Source organism: Ooceraea biroi, chromosome 4 (assembly GCF_003672135.1).
Source record: "Ooceraea biroi isolate clonal line C1 chromosome 4, Obir_v5.4, whole genome shotgun sequence".
Lineage (NCBI taxonomy): Eukaryota > Metazoa > Arthropoda > Insecta > Hymenoptera > Formicidae > Ooceraea > Ooceraea biroi.
In genome coordinates this window covers 1,785,555-1,804,039 of record NC_039509.1, presented here as the reverse complement: position 1 = coordinate 1,804,039, position 18,485 = coordinate 1,785,555, and the positions used below count along the sequence as shown (strand labels likewise).

At 44.5% G+C, this 18,485-nt stretch overlaps 1 protein-coding gene across 11 annotated transcripts in view; it reads left to right on the top strand.

The window, feature by feature from the left end:
* Nucleotides 1-18,485, top strand: part of LOC105283834 (RIMS-binding protein 2) — a 22,656-nt gene extending 4,171 nt beyond the window's left edge. The window contains exons 2-17 of one of the 11 annotated variants that reach the window (XM_011346912.3): nt 363-497; nt 2,293-2,621; nt 2,741-2,918; nt 3,048-3,506; nt 3,773-4,085; nt 4,245-4,828; nt 5,030-5,150; nt 5,797-6,005; nt 6,108-6,512; nt 6,636-7,173; nt 7,316-7,528; nt 7,634-7,839; nt 8,021-8,257; nt 8,406-8,664; nt 10,713-10,978; nt 12,332-18,485. In XM_011346912.3, the coding sequence (XP_011345214.1) occupies nt 465-497; nt 2,293-2,621; nt 2,741-2,918; nt 3,048-3,506; nt 3,773-4,085; nt 4,245-4,828; nt 5,030-5,150; nt 5,797-6,005; nt 6,108-6,512; nt 6,636-7,173; nt 7,316-7,528; nt 7,634-7,839; nt 8,021-8,257; nt 8,406-8,664; nt 10,713-10,978; nt 12,332-12,829 (4,848 nt within the window). In that variant the 5' untranslated portion in view covers nt 363-464 and the 3' untranslated portion in view covers nt 12,830-18,485. The other 10 variants (XM_011346904.3, XM_011346911.3, XM_011346907.3 and 7 more) reach the window with 10 other exon arrangements.

The window sequence follows — 18,485 nt, the reverse complement described above, 5'->3', positions numbered from 1 at the left end:
CTCCTAGGATGACCCCATACCTAACTGTGAATCAGCCGATTCGACGCGAAAGAGCGCTGGTACCCCTTAAGCGCGAGGGCTCCCCCTCGTTTCTGAGGGCTGCGAGAGCACGCAACTTCCGGCACGTTCGTGACGCGGGGGCTCGCACGCGCCGAGAGAAATAAGAATCCCCTTTCCCGCACTGCACTAGGGTCACACTGTTAGGCGTGTGCGGGATTGTCATGTGGTGCGCGACGCGGCTCGGCAAAGCCGCGCAAGGGCCACCCAATTAATTAAGATAGCTCCTAGACACACACACTAGATCGATAGGGACCGGCCGCGATAAAGACTGGCGAGGGTCTCAGACTTCAGGGATGTTGCAGTGCTGTGGTGTTGGAGGTGGCGCTTCCACGGCACCTCACGCTCCGCAGCTGCAGGGTACCGGATCCGCTCTCGGAGCTACCACCTCCACGAGAACCACCATCATGCAGGACGCAGTTCTCGAGTCCATCCTGGAGGTGAGTTCTCGTTTTATTTCAAAGTATCGTAATACAGTCACGGTTCATTACTCTGCAATGTAATGCAATATAAAATGAATAGATTGGAAATAATACAGAGTATATGTAGGTCATCTAAGAATAAAAGAAAGATGAAATGCACGATGGATATAAATTTGTAAAATACCACAGATTTCTTATATATTTTATTATAAATTACAGACATCATCTCTGTCCATTTAATTCTGTCAAATTTTTATAATTTACAATATTATGTTTGATCCTTACATCTATTTTAGAAATTATTGCTATTGATTGCTCGTTAATTTTATAACTCTTCTTCGCGTGCTATTTTTTGAATTAAGAAGAAAGATTTTAAATTAAAAATTCAGAACAGAACCGATGGAATCTTTAATCCTGAATTCTTGAAATGGAGATTGAGCAGCAAGATGATATTTCATGATTACCAAAAATTGAAGATCTTATGTCGCGGTATTAACAAATTTGCGATTGTAAAACGTGTGCGTGCGCTCGTCGCAAACCGAAAGTCCTTGAAATTAAAGCAGATTACGTGGAGAGGTAATATGCATGTAATCAATACACACACGTACATACACATAAAACACCCACGTACACGTGTGAAAGTTATGTGTAAACCATCGACAATGAACTACGGTCAGTGAAAAGCTCTCTTTCATTCTCGGCGCGGTACTCGCGGATACTCGATAAAGCTCGCATAATATGAAAAACAAAAGTTTTTATTAATGCGTTCCGGTCGTGATTGCTCACTCTCGTGGGAACTTTCATTCGCGGCCTCGCCGCGCGTAAAATACGCCACTTAAACTTTGTTAGAGGCTGAAATTTATGTCTCCTGTACGTACATCGCTTGAAAGTAGACCGCAGAAATCTGTGCGTTAAGAAATTAATACCGACCTGGGCGACAACAGTTTACCCTCGCAATTTATATAATTAGGCAATTAATCTCGTGAAGATGAGCGAAATTTTGCGGATTACGGAACGATCGGTGTCGCACCATAATTGCCAGCTAATTAAAAGCTATTAATGAGAGGAGACTATGTGTGTGTGTGACCTATTGGTATTTCATCCGCTTATTTTCTGATTCCGTTTTTTCGCAAAAGATTTTTGCTAGATTACATACGACCGGGAGATCGGTTCTGCACACCTTCGGGCAATCGGAGCACAAAAGCCCCCTCATTACAAACGTAACATTCTTGTCGCGACTCGCATATCCAACCAGGCGTAGCTCCGGGTTATTAAGAGCGGAGACTCGCGATTGCAAAAATCAAACCGATCAGATCAGATTTTTTTCATTCTCGTTAGTTCCGTCCTGGAACGTTTTGTTAGATGACAGCACAAAATTAATTTTAGAAACGTTGCATATTAAGCTTCAAAGTATTAAATAGCACTTTATTGGCTTACCATGTGGCTTTAAATCCATTGATGTTGAAATGCAATTAAAATGTTGTCGCGATACATTTAATTTTATTTAATTAATTTTATTTAATTTATGAAATTTTTAAAACGTAATTTAAATTATTCGTACATAAAAGTATATCTACGTGTAGGATTCACCATTAGGCATCTATCATTTAAGATTTATTATTACATGATCCGAGATAACGGATCGTCTGTACAAATAGTCTTCATTAATTGAGATACTGCCAATAAACCACTAACGTGTCTACGTACCCAGTTATTATCGTGAAACGTCAATTACGCGCTAAAGAGGATGCATCGATGGCACATTGAGAAATCCCTTTGCGCACCATGCCAATTATACGATCGATGTGTTTAGCAAATGCGGGAGACGGAAGCTCGGCGAGCGGAACTGGAGAGGCAGCATGCGGACGCACAGAACCAACTGCGGGAGAAGATAGCAGGACGCTATCAAGGCCCAGAGTCGATCGAAGCCTTGCAATCGAAGATCAGGGAGCTCGACAAAAAGACCGAGCTGCAGATGGTGAAGCATGAGGAACTGGCGCTGGAGCTGACCACTCTGAGACGTGCGCGCAGCAGAGGACCAGTCGCAGGGCACGTCACATCCGCCAATATCCCGACGTCCACTTGGCCACCGGCAGGCTCCGAAATCGATATAATCATCGCCAAGATCGAGCAAGACAATAGGTACGTGCTAATTGAGAGAACAAATTTTTTTTTAATAAAGAACATCGAAACAAAAGTGATGTTCGAGCAAAGTGTAAACTTCGCATTAACGATGATTAACAACGACGAAACAAATTCAGTGCCAGCAGAATGTTACACGACTTGGATCACACGCGGGACGCGATAACCACGCAACAACCGTCGGCTACTCAAGGCATCCTTCGGTCCAGCTCGGAAAATCTTCCCAACCTAGGCCAGCATCAACATCCACCTCATCCGCACGCTCTCAACCTCGGGATACCTACTCAAATGAGTCACGTATGTGATCTGCTTCTAATCACTCAGTGATTGCGTTTCATTAATAAAAGAGAATCGAAGAAATGTTAATTTCTTGAAATATAACAAATGACTCACTGAAGATTAATGAATTTAATCTACTTGATGCAGTATGCAGGCTCGCCGATGCCGTTAACGCCAATGATGCCTGGTTGCCCTCCGCTGACACCGAATGGACCACCCTATCATTACAGTGAACCGATACCGCCGGCGCCGTCACTCTCCACCAGCCAATCGCAGCCCGCTTTCCAACAGAAGATCCAGCAGTATCAATCGCAACCGCACGAGATGTCGAGTTCCCACCCCCAAAGTGCTCTGTCGTCCCAAAAGCAGCAGCAACAAACGCACACACACTTCACGAGCAATCAGTATCAGGAAAGTTATCCACATACGCAGACGTATCAGCAGCCGCTTCAGCAACCACAGCCGTCGCAGCAGCAACAGCAGCCTCAACAACCACCACATCCGGCCTCAACTACGTACCTGACATCGGCCAGCCAGAGCGTAATACCTCATTACACACAGCCTGCTCAGACCGCCCAGAATTATCAGTTGAACGGCAGTCAACAGGTACGTCCTCACTTATTTAAGCGTGATGATTTTTTTACGAGCGAAATAATTAAGTTTTAGAGAATTGGAGATATAAAATGGATTATACTTAGAAAACACTTGTCTATATAGTCTAACAATCATGGTTTAATGCTAATTATTGCACTTTGAAACTGCAACATTGAAAGACATTGAATTTTAATAGTGTCATAAAATTGCTGTTATCAAAAATTACGAAGAAGATTAAAAGACTCGTAATAATTGAGATTGATTTTCATCGCGTGCAGGCAACGACATATCCTAGTTTGTCCTTGGCGTCGCATCCGAACGGGACTTACAGCACGGGCGCGACCAGCTACAACACCCAATTGCCGCCTCACAATTACACCGTACCGCAAACGAACATCACACAGACCACACTGTCCTCGCTACCGTTGTATTCTACCACACCTTCCTTTCATTCTACCCTCGGGGGCCTTACGAGCGTACCCCAATCTGTTCTTCCTTTCTCCACTGGTCAAAGCACATTCGCCACGAGTGGATCGACCTACTCCACTACCGTCGGGACCAACGCTTTCGGGACGTCGGGCGTAAGCTCAGGTCAGAATCACAAAATCAGTTGAATCATTGCTGAACTGTTTAATTTACGATATTATTAATAAAACATTTTTAACATAAAAGAATACACACGTACTTCAAACAGAATAATTTGTAATTAGTTAATTAATTGTTCTCACATAATGTTTATCGTATCATCAGGTACCAGTTCGGGAAGTTTGTTACAAGCAATAGGCGATCCTCTGCACGCGATGCAGCAACTTTCCGCCCAGTCGCAGGCCAATCAGCTTCAGCAGCAGGCAATCATCCAGCAGATCCAGCAGAGCTTGCGCGCCAGCTCGCCGACCGCGCCCGGTACCGCGACCGGCCACCATTACATGGGTCCTAGACAAATGCCGAAAATACCCACGAGTATACTGACGAACCCGCTGGACCGACTGACCAACACGGAGGACATCATGTCTGAGGGGCAAGTGGACATGCTAGATGTGCCCGGCAAGGGCAGATGTTACGTTTACATAGCCCGCTTCAGCTACGAGCCGTTCCAACATTCCCCAAACGCGAATCCGGAAGCGGAGTTGCCTGTCCAGGGTGGTGATTACCTTCTGGTCTGGGGTCAACCCGATGAGGAAGGCTTTCTGGACGCGGAGACACTGGACGGTAGACGCGGCCTGGTGCCGGCCAATTTCGTGCAGAAATTGATCGGTGATGATTTGTTGGAGTTCCATCAAGCTGTCCTCGGCCTCCGGGATGTGGACGACTCCGTCTCAACGAATATTCCTCAAGTGAGCAATCTGAGAGCTAACGAGGTACCTAACGAGAAGACTTGTTTCTGCGTTCTATTTTTATACTTTCTCAACAACGTGATTAGTGTGATACCAGAATATACACAGAGATAATAAAAATTATTAGAGTTTAATAAAAGAATATTAAAATCAATTATATAAGAGGCAATAATAATTACTCTAATTCTTTACCTATTTTAGTGCTACCTACAGGATATCGATTTAGAATTAGCCGCGTTGGAAGAGGGTAACCGAAACCGCCAAGCGGAATTGTACGTGGAACTTGACAATATCGCAGAGGAGGATGAGCAAGAACCACCAGGTTAGTAAGCTTCACCATTTCGCTACGATACTTTGCAAGATACTGCATGACGCATGCTCCTAATGTTGAATTAAACGTATAATTATAATATAATAAATCCATGACAATCCAGTAAATAACCCGACATACTTGGTACTTGGATCGATTGATGATTTTAGAAAAAGTGGCGATCAGGTCTGCTTGTAGCTGTGTCTTGAATAAATTTGTTCAATGTAATGAGTGATCGTGATGCAGAAGCTGTATTACATTTAAAAAGAAACTTGTAGTTTGTCGATCCCGTTTAATGTGTATTTGCAATGTTGTGTCTTCTGTTTTTTAATACAACATTTAATATCCCTTAAATAATATGAAATTATTCTTCAAAATGTGCAGTGTTCCTCCGCTTCTTCTAGTCCCCTATTTGTTGCACGATGTTAATTCAGAACAGGAAAACTTGCATGTGTTACACGAGTATAAACATCCACGCCACAATCTCACGGAGTGAGTATTGTAGTCAGAGGGTAAGCGAGGGGAAAACGCGCAGAGAACCAAATCGAATTGCACTGTGTTAAGTGTTGACTGGACTTAGGCTGGCTTAGAGAGATAGACAATAGTTGAGATATCCTTAGCTACAGCTAGGCTTTGTCTTTGTCTTTTCCTCCTGAAGAAGTCTACATGTTTTCGGACCTAGTTCCGGCGCCGCAGCATCTCACCCTCGAGCGGCAACTTAACAAGAGCGTGCTGATCGGATGGACTGCGCCCGAGAACACGCACCAGCTGGAGTCCTATCACGTTTACGTGGACGGCGTGCTGAAGGTCACCGTGAAAGCCACCGAGAGGACCAGAGCTTTAGTGGAGGGAGTCGATTCCACTCGGGTTCGTATGAAAATGTTACTAGGATTATACCGAAGTAATCGAGCATATATCCATATCTTAATTTATCTTCACTATTAAACCTGTCTTTTCGTGTCGATACAGTCGCATAGAATAAGTGTGCGTTCAGTCACGCATTCGAGAAGAACGTCACGTGATGCCGCCTGCACGATGGTGATCGGTAAGGACGTCGCATTGGGCCCGACCGCCGTCAAGGCATCGAACGTCTCGGCGACTAGCGCTGTGATATCCTGGCTACCCAGCAACAGTAACCATCAGCACGTCGTATGTGTGAACAACGTGGAAGTGAGAACTGTAAAACCGGGTGTCTACAGGCACACTATCACCGGCCTAGCTCCGTCGACAATATATAGGGTGACCGTCAAGGCGAAGAACCTGCGTGCGACACACTTTGAGGACCAAAACGCCCAGGCGGCAAACAATCTGGCCTGCCACGTCCACTTTAAAACGTTATCTAAGGGATTGCCGGATCCTCCGGTCGATATCCAGGTCAATAACGTTATCTCTTCACATCCATATTTTTAAACCTGAAACTTTTGAAATTTTTGTTTTAATATGAATATGATTTTTAATGAGTATTATCAGTAATACACGATGTTATGTAATTTTCAGGTGGAGGCTGGACCGCAGGACGGCACTTTGCTAGTGACCTGGCAGCCTGTTGCCCTAAACGGTTCGGCCGTCACCGGTTACGCGGTATACGCCGATGGTAAGAAGGTCACCGACGTCGACAGCCCCACCGGCGACCACGCGCTTGTCGACATACATAAGCTTATGGGCCTCAATCCGAAACACATCACGGTCAGAACTAAGAGCAGGGAGAGTCAGTCGGGTGATAGTTGTGCCACGGCAATACCCTGCAGTGTGCTGCGCGGAGGTCCTACCGGCCATGTGCCGCCGCATGTTGGACCTCCACATATGATGGACCAACGGCAACAGCAACAGCCCCCTGGCATGGCACCCCAGGATGATCCGAATCGTCATCGCATGCCCGGCGGCGTGGGTCAGCGATATCCAAATGCACCCATGCCTTCGCACATGCGACGACATGTCGGCAACAGAGTGGATGCCCATGGTCAGGTCATCATCGAGACGGACGAGAATCTCTCCGACAAGGAGATCTATCCCGGACAGAGCCTTCCTCAGATGGGCAAGTATACAGAAGCGTACGATGGGATATACGGAGGAAACCTGGGTTTCTTCCGATCATAGATGTTTTCCTTTGCAAAACCCAAATTCCTCTGTTAGGATCATGTAGTTGTTGCCACTTAACTCCGTGATTATGACGATAGGTATTCCAGAAGTCATCAAGGATTCCGCAAGTGAGGCAAATTACAGCGAGGAGGATGATCCTACTCGAAGACGGGGGCTGCCACCGCAACATCAAGCCCCGCATCATCGATATGCTCCCCAAATGGATCCTCACGGCCCACCTGGAACACACAGGTCACTCGGTATGGGCGGACCCAGCGGAAGACCTCAAGATCCTTATTATGACCAAACGGGTATTGTCACATATACGATCATTGCTTTATAATAGGAAACTGTCTTCCTTGAAAAAAATCTGACAATTTTATTCTCCCGGAAATTTTTCTTTTGACGTTACTCAGGGTCTCAAAGGGGCAGGGGACCGATTTATCGCGCTGGACGAGCGCAAGCTCAAGGTGGCGCGGGCCACCCACCGGGCGGAGCTCAACAGATGAGCAAGAGACAACGATGGTTCGTGGCGCTATTCAACTACGATCCCACAACCATGTCGCCAAATCCAGATGCCTGCGAAGAGGAATTACCATTTTCGGAAGGCGATACCATCAAGGTACCGATTATCATTTCTCTTGTAGCATTTCTTTCTTCTCCTCTCTCTCTCTCTCTCTCTCTCTCTCTCTCTCTCTCTCTCTCTCTCTCTCTCTCTCTCTCTGTCTATTTATTATTAATTAAATTTTATTTTGATAATTTTCTCTTGTATGAAGGAAATCTTATAATGTCTCATTTTATAGGTGTTCGGCGAGAAAGATGCCGATGGTTTCTACTGGGGCGAGTGTCGCGGTAGACGAGGATATGTTCCTTACAACATGGTGGAGGAACTTAAAGATCCGCCAGGTCAAGCCCAGCCCGGTAGAAGAGGACCCACGCAGAGCGAAAGATGGGGGGATATTTATGCGAGCATGCCCGTGAAGAAGATGATAGCCCTCTACGATTACGATCCTCATGAATTGTCTCCTAATGTTGATGCTGTAAGATTTTCATCGTAATATTTCGAATCTTGAAACTTTAAGAACTATTAATTGTCATTGAGTACTTATACAATATAATTCATATATTATTAATTTTACTTATTAGTATAATTTAATCTACTATAAATCTTTTTTTCCAATTTTACAGCAAGTCGAATTAACGTTCCAAACTGGAAACGAGATTTACGTCTATGGCGACATGGACGATGATGGCTTTTATATGGGCGAGTTGAATGGTGTGCGAGGTTTGGTGCCAAGTAACTTCCTCACCGAAGCACCCGGGCAAAATCAAGGGCAACCGCCGCAAGGTAGCAGACGACCAGGCGGTCAGAGCCAGGGACCGGGTGCAAGAGGGCCGCCCCCGCCTCCACGGGAACCACCCCCAGCCGGTCATCGTCGTGGCAAAGGTAAATAAAATCAGTCATCGTGTACATCGAATCTCCCTTACAATGCTGATTGTCGGGGGACAGATAGCTCCTCAAGCCAAGACGACAATGTGTTCTGCACGGAGAAGAAAGTTTGCTGGCACAGCTCACCTCACGTCGCCTTAACAAATTTTGTTACGTTGAAACAATTGTTCAGAATACCTATTTCATTCTATGGGAAATAATTTTGCCGAATTTGCAAATAATTTCGCTTATTGATTTTTAAATAATTTTTAAATAATTTTCACTTACTGATTTAAATTAATTTGCCATCGATAGCAGTAATGATTTCGCTGCAACATATTGATTTTTCTACAAATTAATTTATTCGGCAAGATTTTTTTATTTTACTGACAAAAACAAAACCGATTCTCTTATAATGACGAACAATTGGTTTTGATAACAAAATTTGATTGTGTGCTTTCACGTCAAATATGTAGCAATGGTTACAAGACTATTACGACAGCAAAGTTCTTTTCCTCTGTGTGAATATCGATATCGTTCGACGTTCCCGAAATTTAAGAAGATTTGGCGAAATTTTTATTTCGTTTTTCATGTAGTTTTCAAGCGTATTACCAGATTACTAAAAGCTAGAAGCGATTGGTTGCCCGCTGTAAGATTACTGTGATACCATCGCATATCGATTTGTTCTTCTCACGTGATCCGAGGCGGAACACGGGACGTTGAAACTGGCTCGAGGGGTTGTTGACGTGCGCCTTTACACCGACGCGACGCGATTCCGTCGAAATGGTCAAATCGATCAAGCTAAAAGTGTATACTATCTAGTACATATAGTACAGCCGTATCTCGTTTAAATTCGCGAAATTTAAGCTCGAAGGACGGTAACGTTGCGTCGGTGTGGAGAACGGAAATGCAAACGGCAAGCAACACAAGACACGAAACCAGATGTGCCAGACGACAGGCAGAAGGGTCACACCAGAGATTTATTATCAGCGTTACGCAATCTGGCGAATCCGAATCGATATGCAATTCGAGCCGAGTGAGCATGCGGCGTATTAATTAGGCGAAAATCAAAATGCGTGTTCAACGATCGATACTTGCGCCTTGACAAAGGGCTCGTTGTGTCGCTTCAGATACGCACATGGTGTGGACACAGTTTTCCAATAAGACACAGTATACACGTCACTGTAGGCATTTAACAACGTTCAAAATTGCTGCCAAAACCGTCACGTTGCAAGTGTACACCAATAAAAGGTTTTCGTATCACATGTACATATAAGAGAATTGATGAATTGATGTCCAAGGGAACACGTGCTGTCATACACACGACGATATATAGATTATATATATATATATATATATATATATATATATATATTTATATATGCAATGAAACACCAAGCTGCTTTCAGTGTCTTCTATTAAGTATATCTAATATACATATACGTATATTTGTATATTTTTTTTCTCTCCGGGCACTATCTGCCTCTGTTACTATTACTCTACGTATCTGTCCTATTCTCTCTGTCTATATATTATACATACGTATTATATTTACACTATATATATTTTATCGACTGATTATATACACACGATCATGTTGCTGTGGTATATAACAGTTTACTTTATACCGACATGATCTGTTTCTGTGTGCCTGAACTGATCGATGGTCGTCGTGTCACATGATTGTCGTTCGTGTCGTGTTGTCATGCTGGCCATTTACGATTACATTGACTCTCTCTGTTTGCCCGCGATCGATCTGACGCAGAGATCGGCGACGCTCGCAACTTTCATCCAAAAACGATCTGGGGAAACGAATGGCAATGTCGTGCCCGATGAAATTTGCGTGACTTACGGGACCTCGCGAAATAGTAACGAAACTACTACGCGCGATTCGAATGACCTAACTGATTGATATCGGTGCGAGTGAAAAAAAAAGTACAACGCGGAATCATAAAGTATATACTCGGCATGCTTGATCGACTCGAAAAAGAAAAAGAAAAGAAAAAAAGTAAAAGATAAATGCGCCATAAATGACAACACGGTTCTGTTCTCTTCTCTGTTGCTAGATGCCTGCATTGTGCCTGTGTCTGTCCCTGTCTGTCACTTAGACTCTAGACAACTACAACAACAACCATCACCACTAATGAACAACCAACAACATCAACTACAACATCAAAACAATCCACCGCATCTAGCCTACCAACAAGCGAATCACCACAGCTACACGACCGTAACCACGTCCAATCAGCATGGGCCCAGTCACTTGCCATCCGGCGGCGGTGTCATGGGTGCCCATCAGCAAGGTCCCGTACCGCCCCACCTTCAACAACAGGTGAGCTCGCTCCTCTTCCAAGGATTTCTTCGTGCGCTTTCTGTCTGTTTCTATTTCTCTCTTTCTTTCTCTCTCATGTCTTCTTCAAATGCGCGTGCTTTTGTCTTCACACATCCACTTTATTCAGGTACATCGAGGTTTTCACAACTGACAAGTCGTGAATTTACGACCAGTTTTCTCTTTTGTAGAAAATTAAGAGAACGAAGTACTTTATTCAATTCAAAGTCTGGGATTTCAAGTCAAAAATAATGTTCTTTTATTGTTTCTTTTTTGAAATATATGATTGAATTGGACACATTTTTAAAAAATTTTTAACGTAACGTGTAAAAGGAGATATCAATTAATAGAGATTACATAAAATACATAAAATTTTGCAAGAAACTATGTAACCATGCATTCTTGCATGCGTACATCTCTCTTTGTGCTTTACCATCAGCTTGGACTCGCGACTCTAATTATTCTTGCTACAAATATTGAATTATCTTTGATTTTTGCATGAGTATAAAATATAGTTTAAAGCAAAAAAGAAATTAATGATTTAAAGCGATCTCTTAAACTTTCAAGTTTTTGAATATTACTGCGAGCTGAAAAGAATATGTAAAAGGCTATTTTGACTAGAAATATCTGACAACCGTCGACCTAGCGTTTTTGCATCGTGCTTATTATAGTTATGTGCTTAGTCCGTTTGCGATTTTGCAAGCGTGAATCGCGCTTTGTTGCAAAACACATGTGCCGGACGTGGCATATGAGTTTATGTGTGTTCGTGTTAATGTGCCGTGCAAGCGCTTTAAATAGTCTGGCATGCCGTGGCATCGTCTTACCTGGCTTTTCTTGTCGCATCGATAAAAATCGTCGCAGTTGAAAACATATATTTCTTGCTTCAACGGACTGTCTTTGCGTGAATGTCTCACACTGACACATATTCTACAAGATTGATGTCGCTACGTTTAAGACACTGAAAATCTTCATGAAGTTCCGTCTTATCTTTATTTCATCTTTTTCGGACCATCCATACGCATCATATATTGACGATTCTCATCATTTATTTTCCCTGCCAAGTTATTTTACGCCACGTAGACTGGTATAGAATAAAGATGACGCTCTCCTACGAGTTATCGACAATTTATTACTGTTAGCGAATCGTAGAATCTTTCGAATAATAGAATATAGTCTCGTCTCTCGCAGAAGCGACCCTAACAAAAGTAATAATATAGAACGTGATAGCGAGTTAGGCGAAAAGTAGGCACGGAGTTTATGGAGTTTATTAATTTTTTCGACAGCAGCGAGAAACGAAACAATTTTCACGATGCGAGAAGAAATCGCGTTTGACTCACCACATCTCTTTGTTCTTAGGGGAAGGGGAGGGGCGGCGTGGTCAATCGGGTCGCTGGTAGTAACATGCCAGGTATGCAGGGCCCCGGGCAGCATCTCCAGCAACAGCAGCAGGACTATCTGGGCCAGCAGCAGCTGAATCAGCCGTATCAGCAGCAACAGCCAAATCAGCCGTACCAGCAGCAACCGCAGGTTCCAGGTTATCAACAACAACCGCAGCAGCAGTTCCAGCAGCAACAGCAACCGGGCCTATTTTCGCAGCAGAATCCACAAGGTCCTGGGATGCAGCTTGGTGGTCCTCAGAGCACTAGCAAACCGATGAGGGGAATTCCGACGGTATTGCCGACGGCGCAGTCCAAGCCTAACACGGCGCAGGGACAGCAGCAGCAGCCGCAGCAACAGAGCACCGGCCCGAACCTGATGCAGAAGTTCACCGAGATGGCGGGCGCGAGCGCTGGTGGTGACATACTGTCCAAGGGCAAGGAGTTGATCTTCATGAAGTTCGGATTGGGCAAGTGAGAAGGACCGATCGTCGACAGCGTGACGACGATGACGACGATGCTGCTGCTGATGATGACGATAATAATGACGATAATGACGACGTTGAAGACAATGGTCATGATGATGATGGTAATGACGCGTTGTCGTTCCCGTTTCTTCCTTCTCGCGCTCGACGTTCGCGTTTGACGCGCGAGATAAATCTCAATGACGAATCGTGTAAATCAGTATTATGACTGAGCGTTGTTCCCCGCGGTGGAAGACACTGATATGATAAGAAGCACGATTTCGCCAGGATATTGCCGCTGGGCAGACGAAGCGAAGAACGAATGCCGGCATTGCTGCTGCTGCTGCTGTTTGCTATTATATATCGTTAATAATTGCTGCAAGAGAAGAGATAAATATGATCGCTGGATAAGTATCGATCGAAGGCAAGCTTCGCGACCGAGGACGGGAAGAAGGATGTTTAGTGGAGACTGTTCGAAGTCGGAAACGGGAGTTGAGAGATTCACGCTAAGAATCAAGACAATGACGACGATCCCATCGATTGAGAAGAGACAAGAGACGCGTACGAGATTTATCAGAACTTCTTGTTAATCTTCTTTTCCAAACTTTTCTTGTTCTTGTTCTTGTTCTTCTTCTTCTTCAACTTCGCCTATGTCTTCTACTTCGCGCGACGGTAGGATCCCCAATCGGATGATCCGCTAAAAAGATAGTCGGACGTTCGCCCACCGATACTGTTGCAGAATCTCCCGATGTGTATACACGAGATAATCAATATATGCCAGAATGGAACCACTGATTGCTAATCTACGAAACGTACTCGCGGACATCGCGTCTCACGAATCGCGTAACCGCGCGACTTGTTTCTTCCAGTCTCTCTTCGTCCTCTTCGAATCTCGCGGATTATTCGGAGCGCCGTTCGGTTTTTAGAGTAAACCTCTATCGCGACGCAGAATCGAGTCTCATAAGAGCAGTATCCAGCATTAATAACTAAGGTAACCCCAGAAAGGAAAGAGAGAGAGAGAGAGAGAGAGATAGAGAGATTGGGTGGAAGCCGACATTTAGGAAGAGGGAACTTTTAATCATATCGCCATGTAGGAGTGAGAACGCGACAACGGCATGGGTGTGCCTTGGAGAACCGTCTCACCCAGCAGCACACAAATGCAATGATCATATCTCTAATCGATAATTCTATAGCTGTTCTTTTTTTCCTCGTGAAAATGAAAGCGCGCGCGCGCACGCTATATCGAGAGAAAGAGAGCCGAGGCGGCGCATACACGAATAAACGATGACGATCTCTCGTCTTGACAATTTTCTCTTGTTCCCGTGTGTGTGTATGACTGGAAGCCTCCTTTTTCCTTCTTCGCGTATCCCCGATCCATCCCTCCCCCCCCCAGTATTCCTGCTTCTGCCCCCAGCATCTCTTTGGGTGGACCCGCGCGGGCGCGCGGGATTGTCGCGTCCGCGACCACGAGAGAGATCTTGATCCTCGCATCCTCGGCCGAGCTCGGACGAGCGCAATCAGAATCGGAACCGTTTTCCGGGGTCGATCGAAAGGATCGAGCAGATCGGTTCGAAGACGACGTCCGGGGGATGAACGACGGACGAGGCCGTTTATCGTCGGGCTGTTCCGAACGGTGCGACAAACGAATCGAAGGCGACACGGGACACCGTGTGATGGCAGACACCAATGAAACGCAGAAATGCGAAACACTACTCGATCTTTCGATCGGGGCGAGCAAGTCGGTCGCGTTGAACGACAACTATATATCATAATTGTGCGCAAGAGAGAGTGCGTGTTTCATGTGTGTGGGTGCGTGCGTACGAGAGAGAGAGAGAGAGAGAGAGAGAGAGAGAGAGAAAGGGAGAGAAAGAGAGACAGGCAAGATGGAGCGGGAGATCCGTAGCGTGTACGCGTATTAAAGGATAAACGGGATATACATATATACATATGCATATACAGATATACATATATATATATACATACATATATACATATATATATTTAACTATTGCAAAGTGTTGTTACATCGCTACTTGTATCGTATTTTGTACAAAATATCTTTACCTTCGATTGTTTTCTTTCGCCAAGGTATCTTTAGCGAGAACAAAAAAAAACAAAGACACGGCGGAGGAAGAGCGACAAATCCTTTCCGGATCCACCGGTCGAGTCGTTCGGCGTCATTTACACCGGGATCACCGTCATATCATTCTCTCTCAGAGCGCGATCTTGCATCTAATTGTTATCACTTGCGGCCTGTCCTTGCGCGTGTACTCGCTCCCCGTGTACCTCCCGGCGACACGGCGAGGATACACGGCGAGACGAGATCTCCTGAGAAGAGAAGAGCACCGCGCGGGGGGATGATCGTTTCTCCCTCTCGATGGCAAAGCGAGTCTTCAGCAAATTCGGGATCGCGGCTCAACTCTGTCACCTCCATCGCGCGTACGGCCTTTAATAATTATCAGAGAGAATATATCGCGCATAAAAACGTTGCAATTGCACGTGGGTAAAATTTGGGACGTCGACACTGTCCACAGATGGAAGTGACAGAGCCAACGTGGCGATGTCCAGAAGAGCAACGCGACGCAAACCTGACACTTCGACTCTTCGGCATCGAAGGAAGCGATGCTGCGACGCGTGACGGAAACTTTATGTATACGTCATCATGGACCAAAGTGAAATATCCTTAGCGCTAAAGTCGGGAAACATATTATTCAAGTAAAAATAGCTCACTTTTCGTTTTATCGCGCAATTATGCCTGCGTGCAGATCGCAGTAGCTGTTTTACGACTCGCACTCGGCTTGTCGCCTCATCGAAGCTTTTCATACGTAACTCTACTAAGACTGGAAAGCAAAGGCTACCGAGAAGCAATATTCTAATTAAATCGTAAGAAAAGTGATCGCAAACGCTGTAAATTAAGATACACATAGAGATTAATTATCGAGACAACGGACGTGTGCTCTCCCTGACGCGGTGCTCTCCTCGCCGAGCAAGCTTGTGCACGATCGACTACACCCGCATCGAATGAATCTGTCCGAATCAAAAGTATCACGACAGAATAGCGGCATTCGAGCGTTGAAATTTTTTTTTCATTTCTTTTCCCTCGTCGCTTTTTATTGGCCGCGAATGCCGTGTGATAAAACGAAGCAATAGAACTTGATTACGAATTTTATATGTGTCCCACGAATTCGATCGACTGATCGTATTTACTGACGTGACACCGAATGATCGATGAGTTGAGGGTTGATCGCGTCTTTTTTGCAATACGCGAAACGAGCCCCTCGACCTACCATACGTAATCACGTGCAACGAAGATTCCATTCGCCTCTCGCGAAATTAATTTCGCCGAGAATTCGTAATCAAGTTGATAGGATCAAACAGAGACCGAAGTGATCGTTCCTCTGAAGCACGTTTTCTACACGCATCGGTTTCGTTTATGCTTTTTCGGTCCCTTACACCCTCGCTCTCCTTTTCAACTTAGCACTGTATCTACGATTATATCCACGAATCCATATCCCCGATTTGCAATCTCGATTCAGGCAATGTGAAGAAAAAAGACTGATACCCAAAGTTACCCATGTTGCCACGGACGTTGATAACGGGCACCAAAACGTCGTAGCGAGTGTGTGTCTCTCGTGTGTCGCGATCGTTATGTGTTTCCTCGGTTGTCCCATGCGTTACGATCTCGATAATCTCTATAATATAGCCGTGTATAGTTCTTTCGCGCGAGCGAGAAAGTATACATATTTGTTACGGACTTATAATTGATTATAGGCATAAAAGAGAGAGAGAGAGAGAGAGAGAGAGAGAGAATTTATGGAAGCACCGATATAGAATGTCTTGCGGGTTCAAGAAAGCAAAGAGAGAAAATGAGAAAGAAAGAAAGAAGAAGAAAAAAAGATCCTCGAAGAAGAAAGATAAGTTATAAGAAGAAAAGTAGAAAGGAGGAAGAGAAGCTTGTCGACTTATAATTACGGTACAAAGTCAAAGAAAGAAAGAGAAAGAGAGGGAGAGAGAAGAAAAGGCAGAGAAGGAGGAGTAAGCATTTTTACTTATCATCGTTAGACGTTTAGATACAATCACTTAAAACGCATCTGTACTGACTTTCACGCGAACGGAAAAACTCATTGTGTATCTCGCGTTAGAACGTTCGAACGAGCCATCTGCGATCCTCGTCCCTTTCGCGCACGGTCCAGACCAAGAAGCGCTAGCGATCCAATCGATCGATTAATAGACACAATAAAATAGCGACGCGTCGATCGAACGCGGGCAGGATAGGATCACGCGATGCGGTATGCTCGTTTTTGAAGCTTCGGATTCGTCATTGCGATCAGTATTATTGAATCGAAGGCAATCTTGTCCAGTCTTATAGTGGTGCATTTTATTCGATCAAACGTAAAACTATACTAAACTATGTCTATAAAACTCTACACACAGTTTATTTATTTCATTTTGAAGAGAAATATTACGCGTGATCCTTCTTTGCTGGCATTGTGATGCAATTTACGATCGCGACGACGGATCACTGGCCTCTACCCAGCGATACCAATCGCGACAAGACTAGACGAGGAGCCGTGCTCCTCGTTCAAGACCCGCGCCTCTGTATATCTCACTGTACATTCTCATCGTCATCGATTTAGAATCCTCTGAGTGGACGATCTGTGTAGCTCTTTTGATATCACGGTTGGCGAGCGAGTGCGGTGTGCGAGCAAGCTCTCGAAATGCTGAAGAGAACGCAGGTACGCGCCCTGAACGAATTCTCCCTTTTCTGGGACGTTACTTTTTCGGTTGTCGTAGGTAACTTTTAGGATATAAGACGCTGAAATTGATTTCACCTACCTACCTACCTAGATATCAAGTAAAATAAATATAATGCCCCCTTTCACACACGAAAATACACACACAACAGAGAAACACTTCCAGGCCAATATGCGTTAGCAGCAATCTCGAGCTGGAGCGTCCGTTTGAGAATCTTCGACCGTTGCACAATTTGCGTAACAGCGTCATCATGTCACGCTCATGTCAACGTACTCGTCTCAAGCTGTCTCCTCCATATACATTTAATATATATGACAGTCCACTTCTGCGGCAGTCAGTGTACGTTGCTCCTTCTAAAACCAATATAAGAATATGTAGCGTTACGTTGACATAACAGTGACAAGACGACGACAACGTGATTTCTACTCTCGAGAATGGCTTTCTACGATAAACCGTTCTACAATTGACGATGATCTTTCGTTCTTGCGAATATTTGAAAGTTTATTATTGATGGTTCCATTGGAAAAATAATTCATTCTAGATTAAAAATGATACGTTAACCGAAACTAGAGAGATCGAAATTGATGACTGAATCTCCGAGAGTTTTTCAATAATCTTAAACGGACACCAGCTTCCTGAAACGTTTTGTCCTGGGATCCACGGAGTTTTATTTCACATGGAAGCTCCACTGAAAGAAAAGAGAAGAAGTAGAAGGGGAAAACACTATATAACAAATCAAAGTGATTGACAGAGGGTTAGTGTACAGGAGGCTGCAAAAAACTATCCAGACGGTGTCAGTTAATCGCCAATTATTGTCATTCCTTCTCTCGTATCAACATTAAGGATGTACGGAGAGGAGCAGGAGGGGTAGCGCACTTGACTATATACGTACGACGTTTTGACGGAAACAAAAAA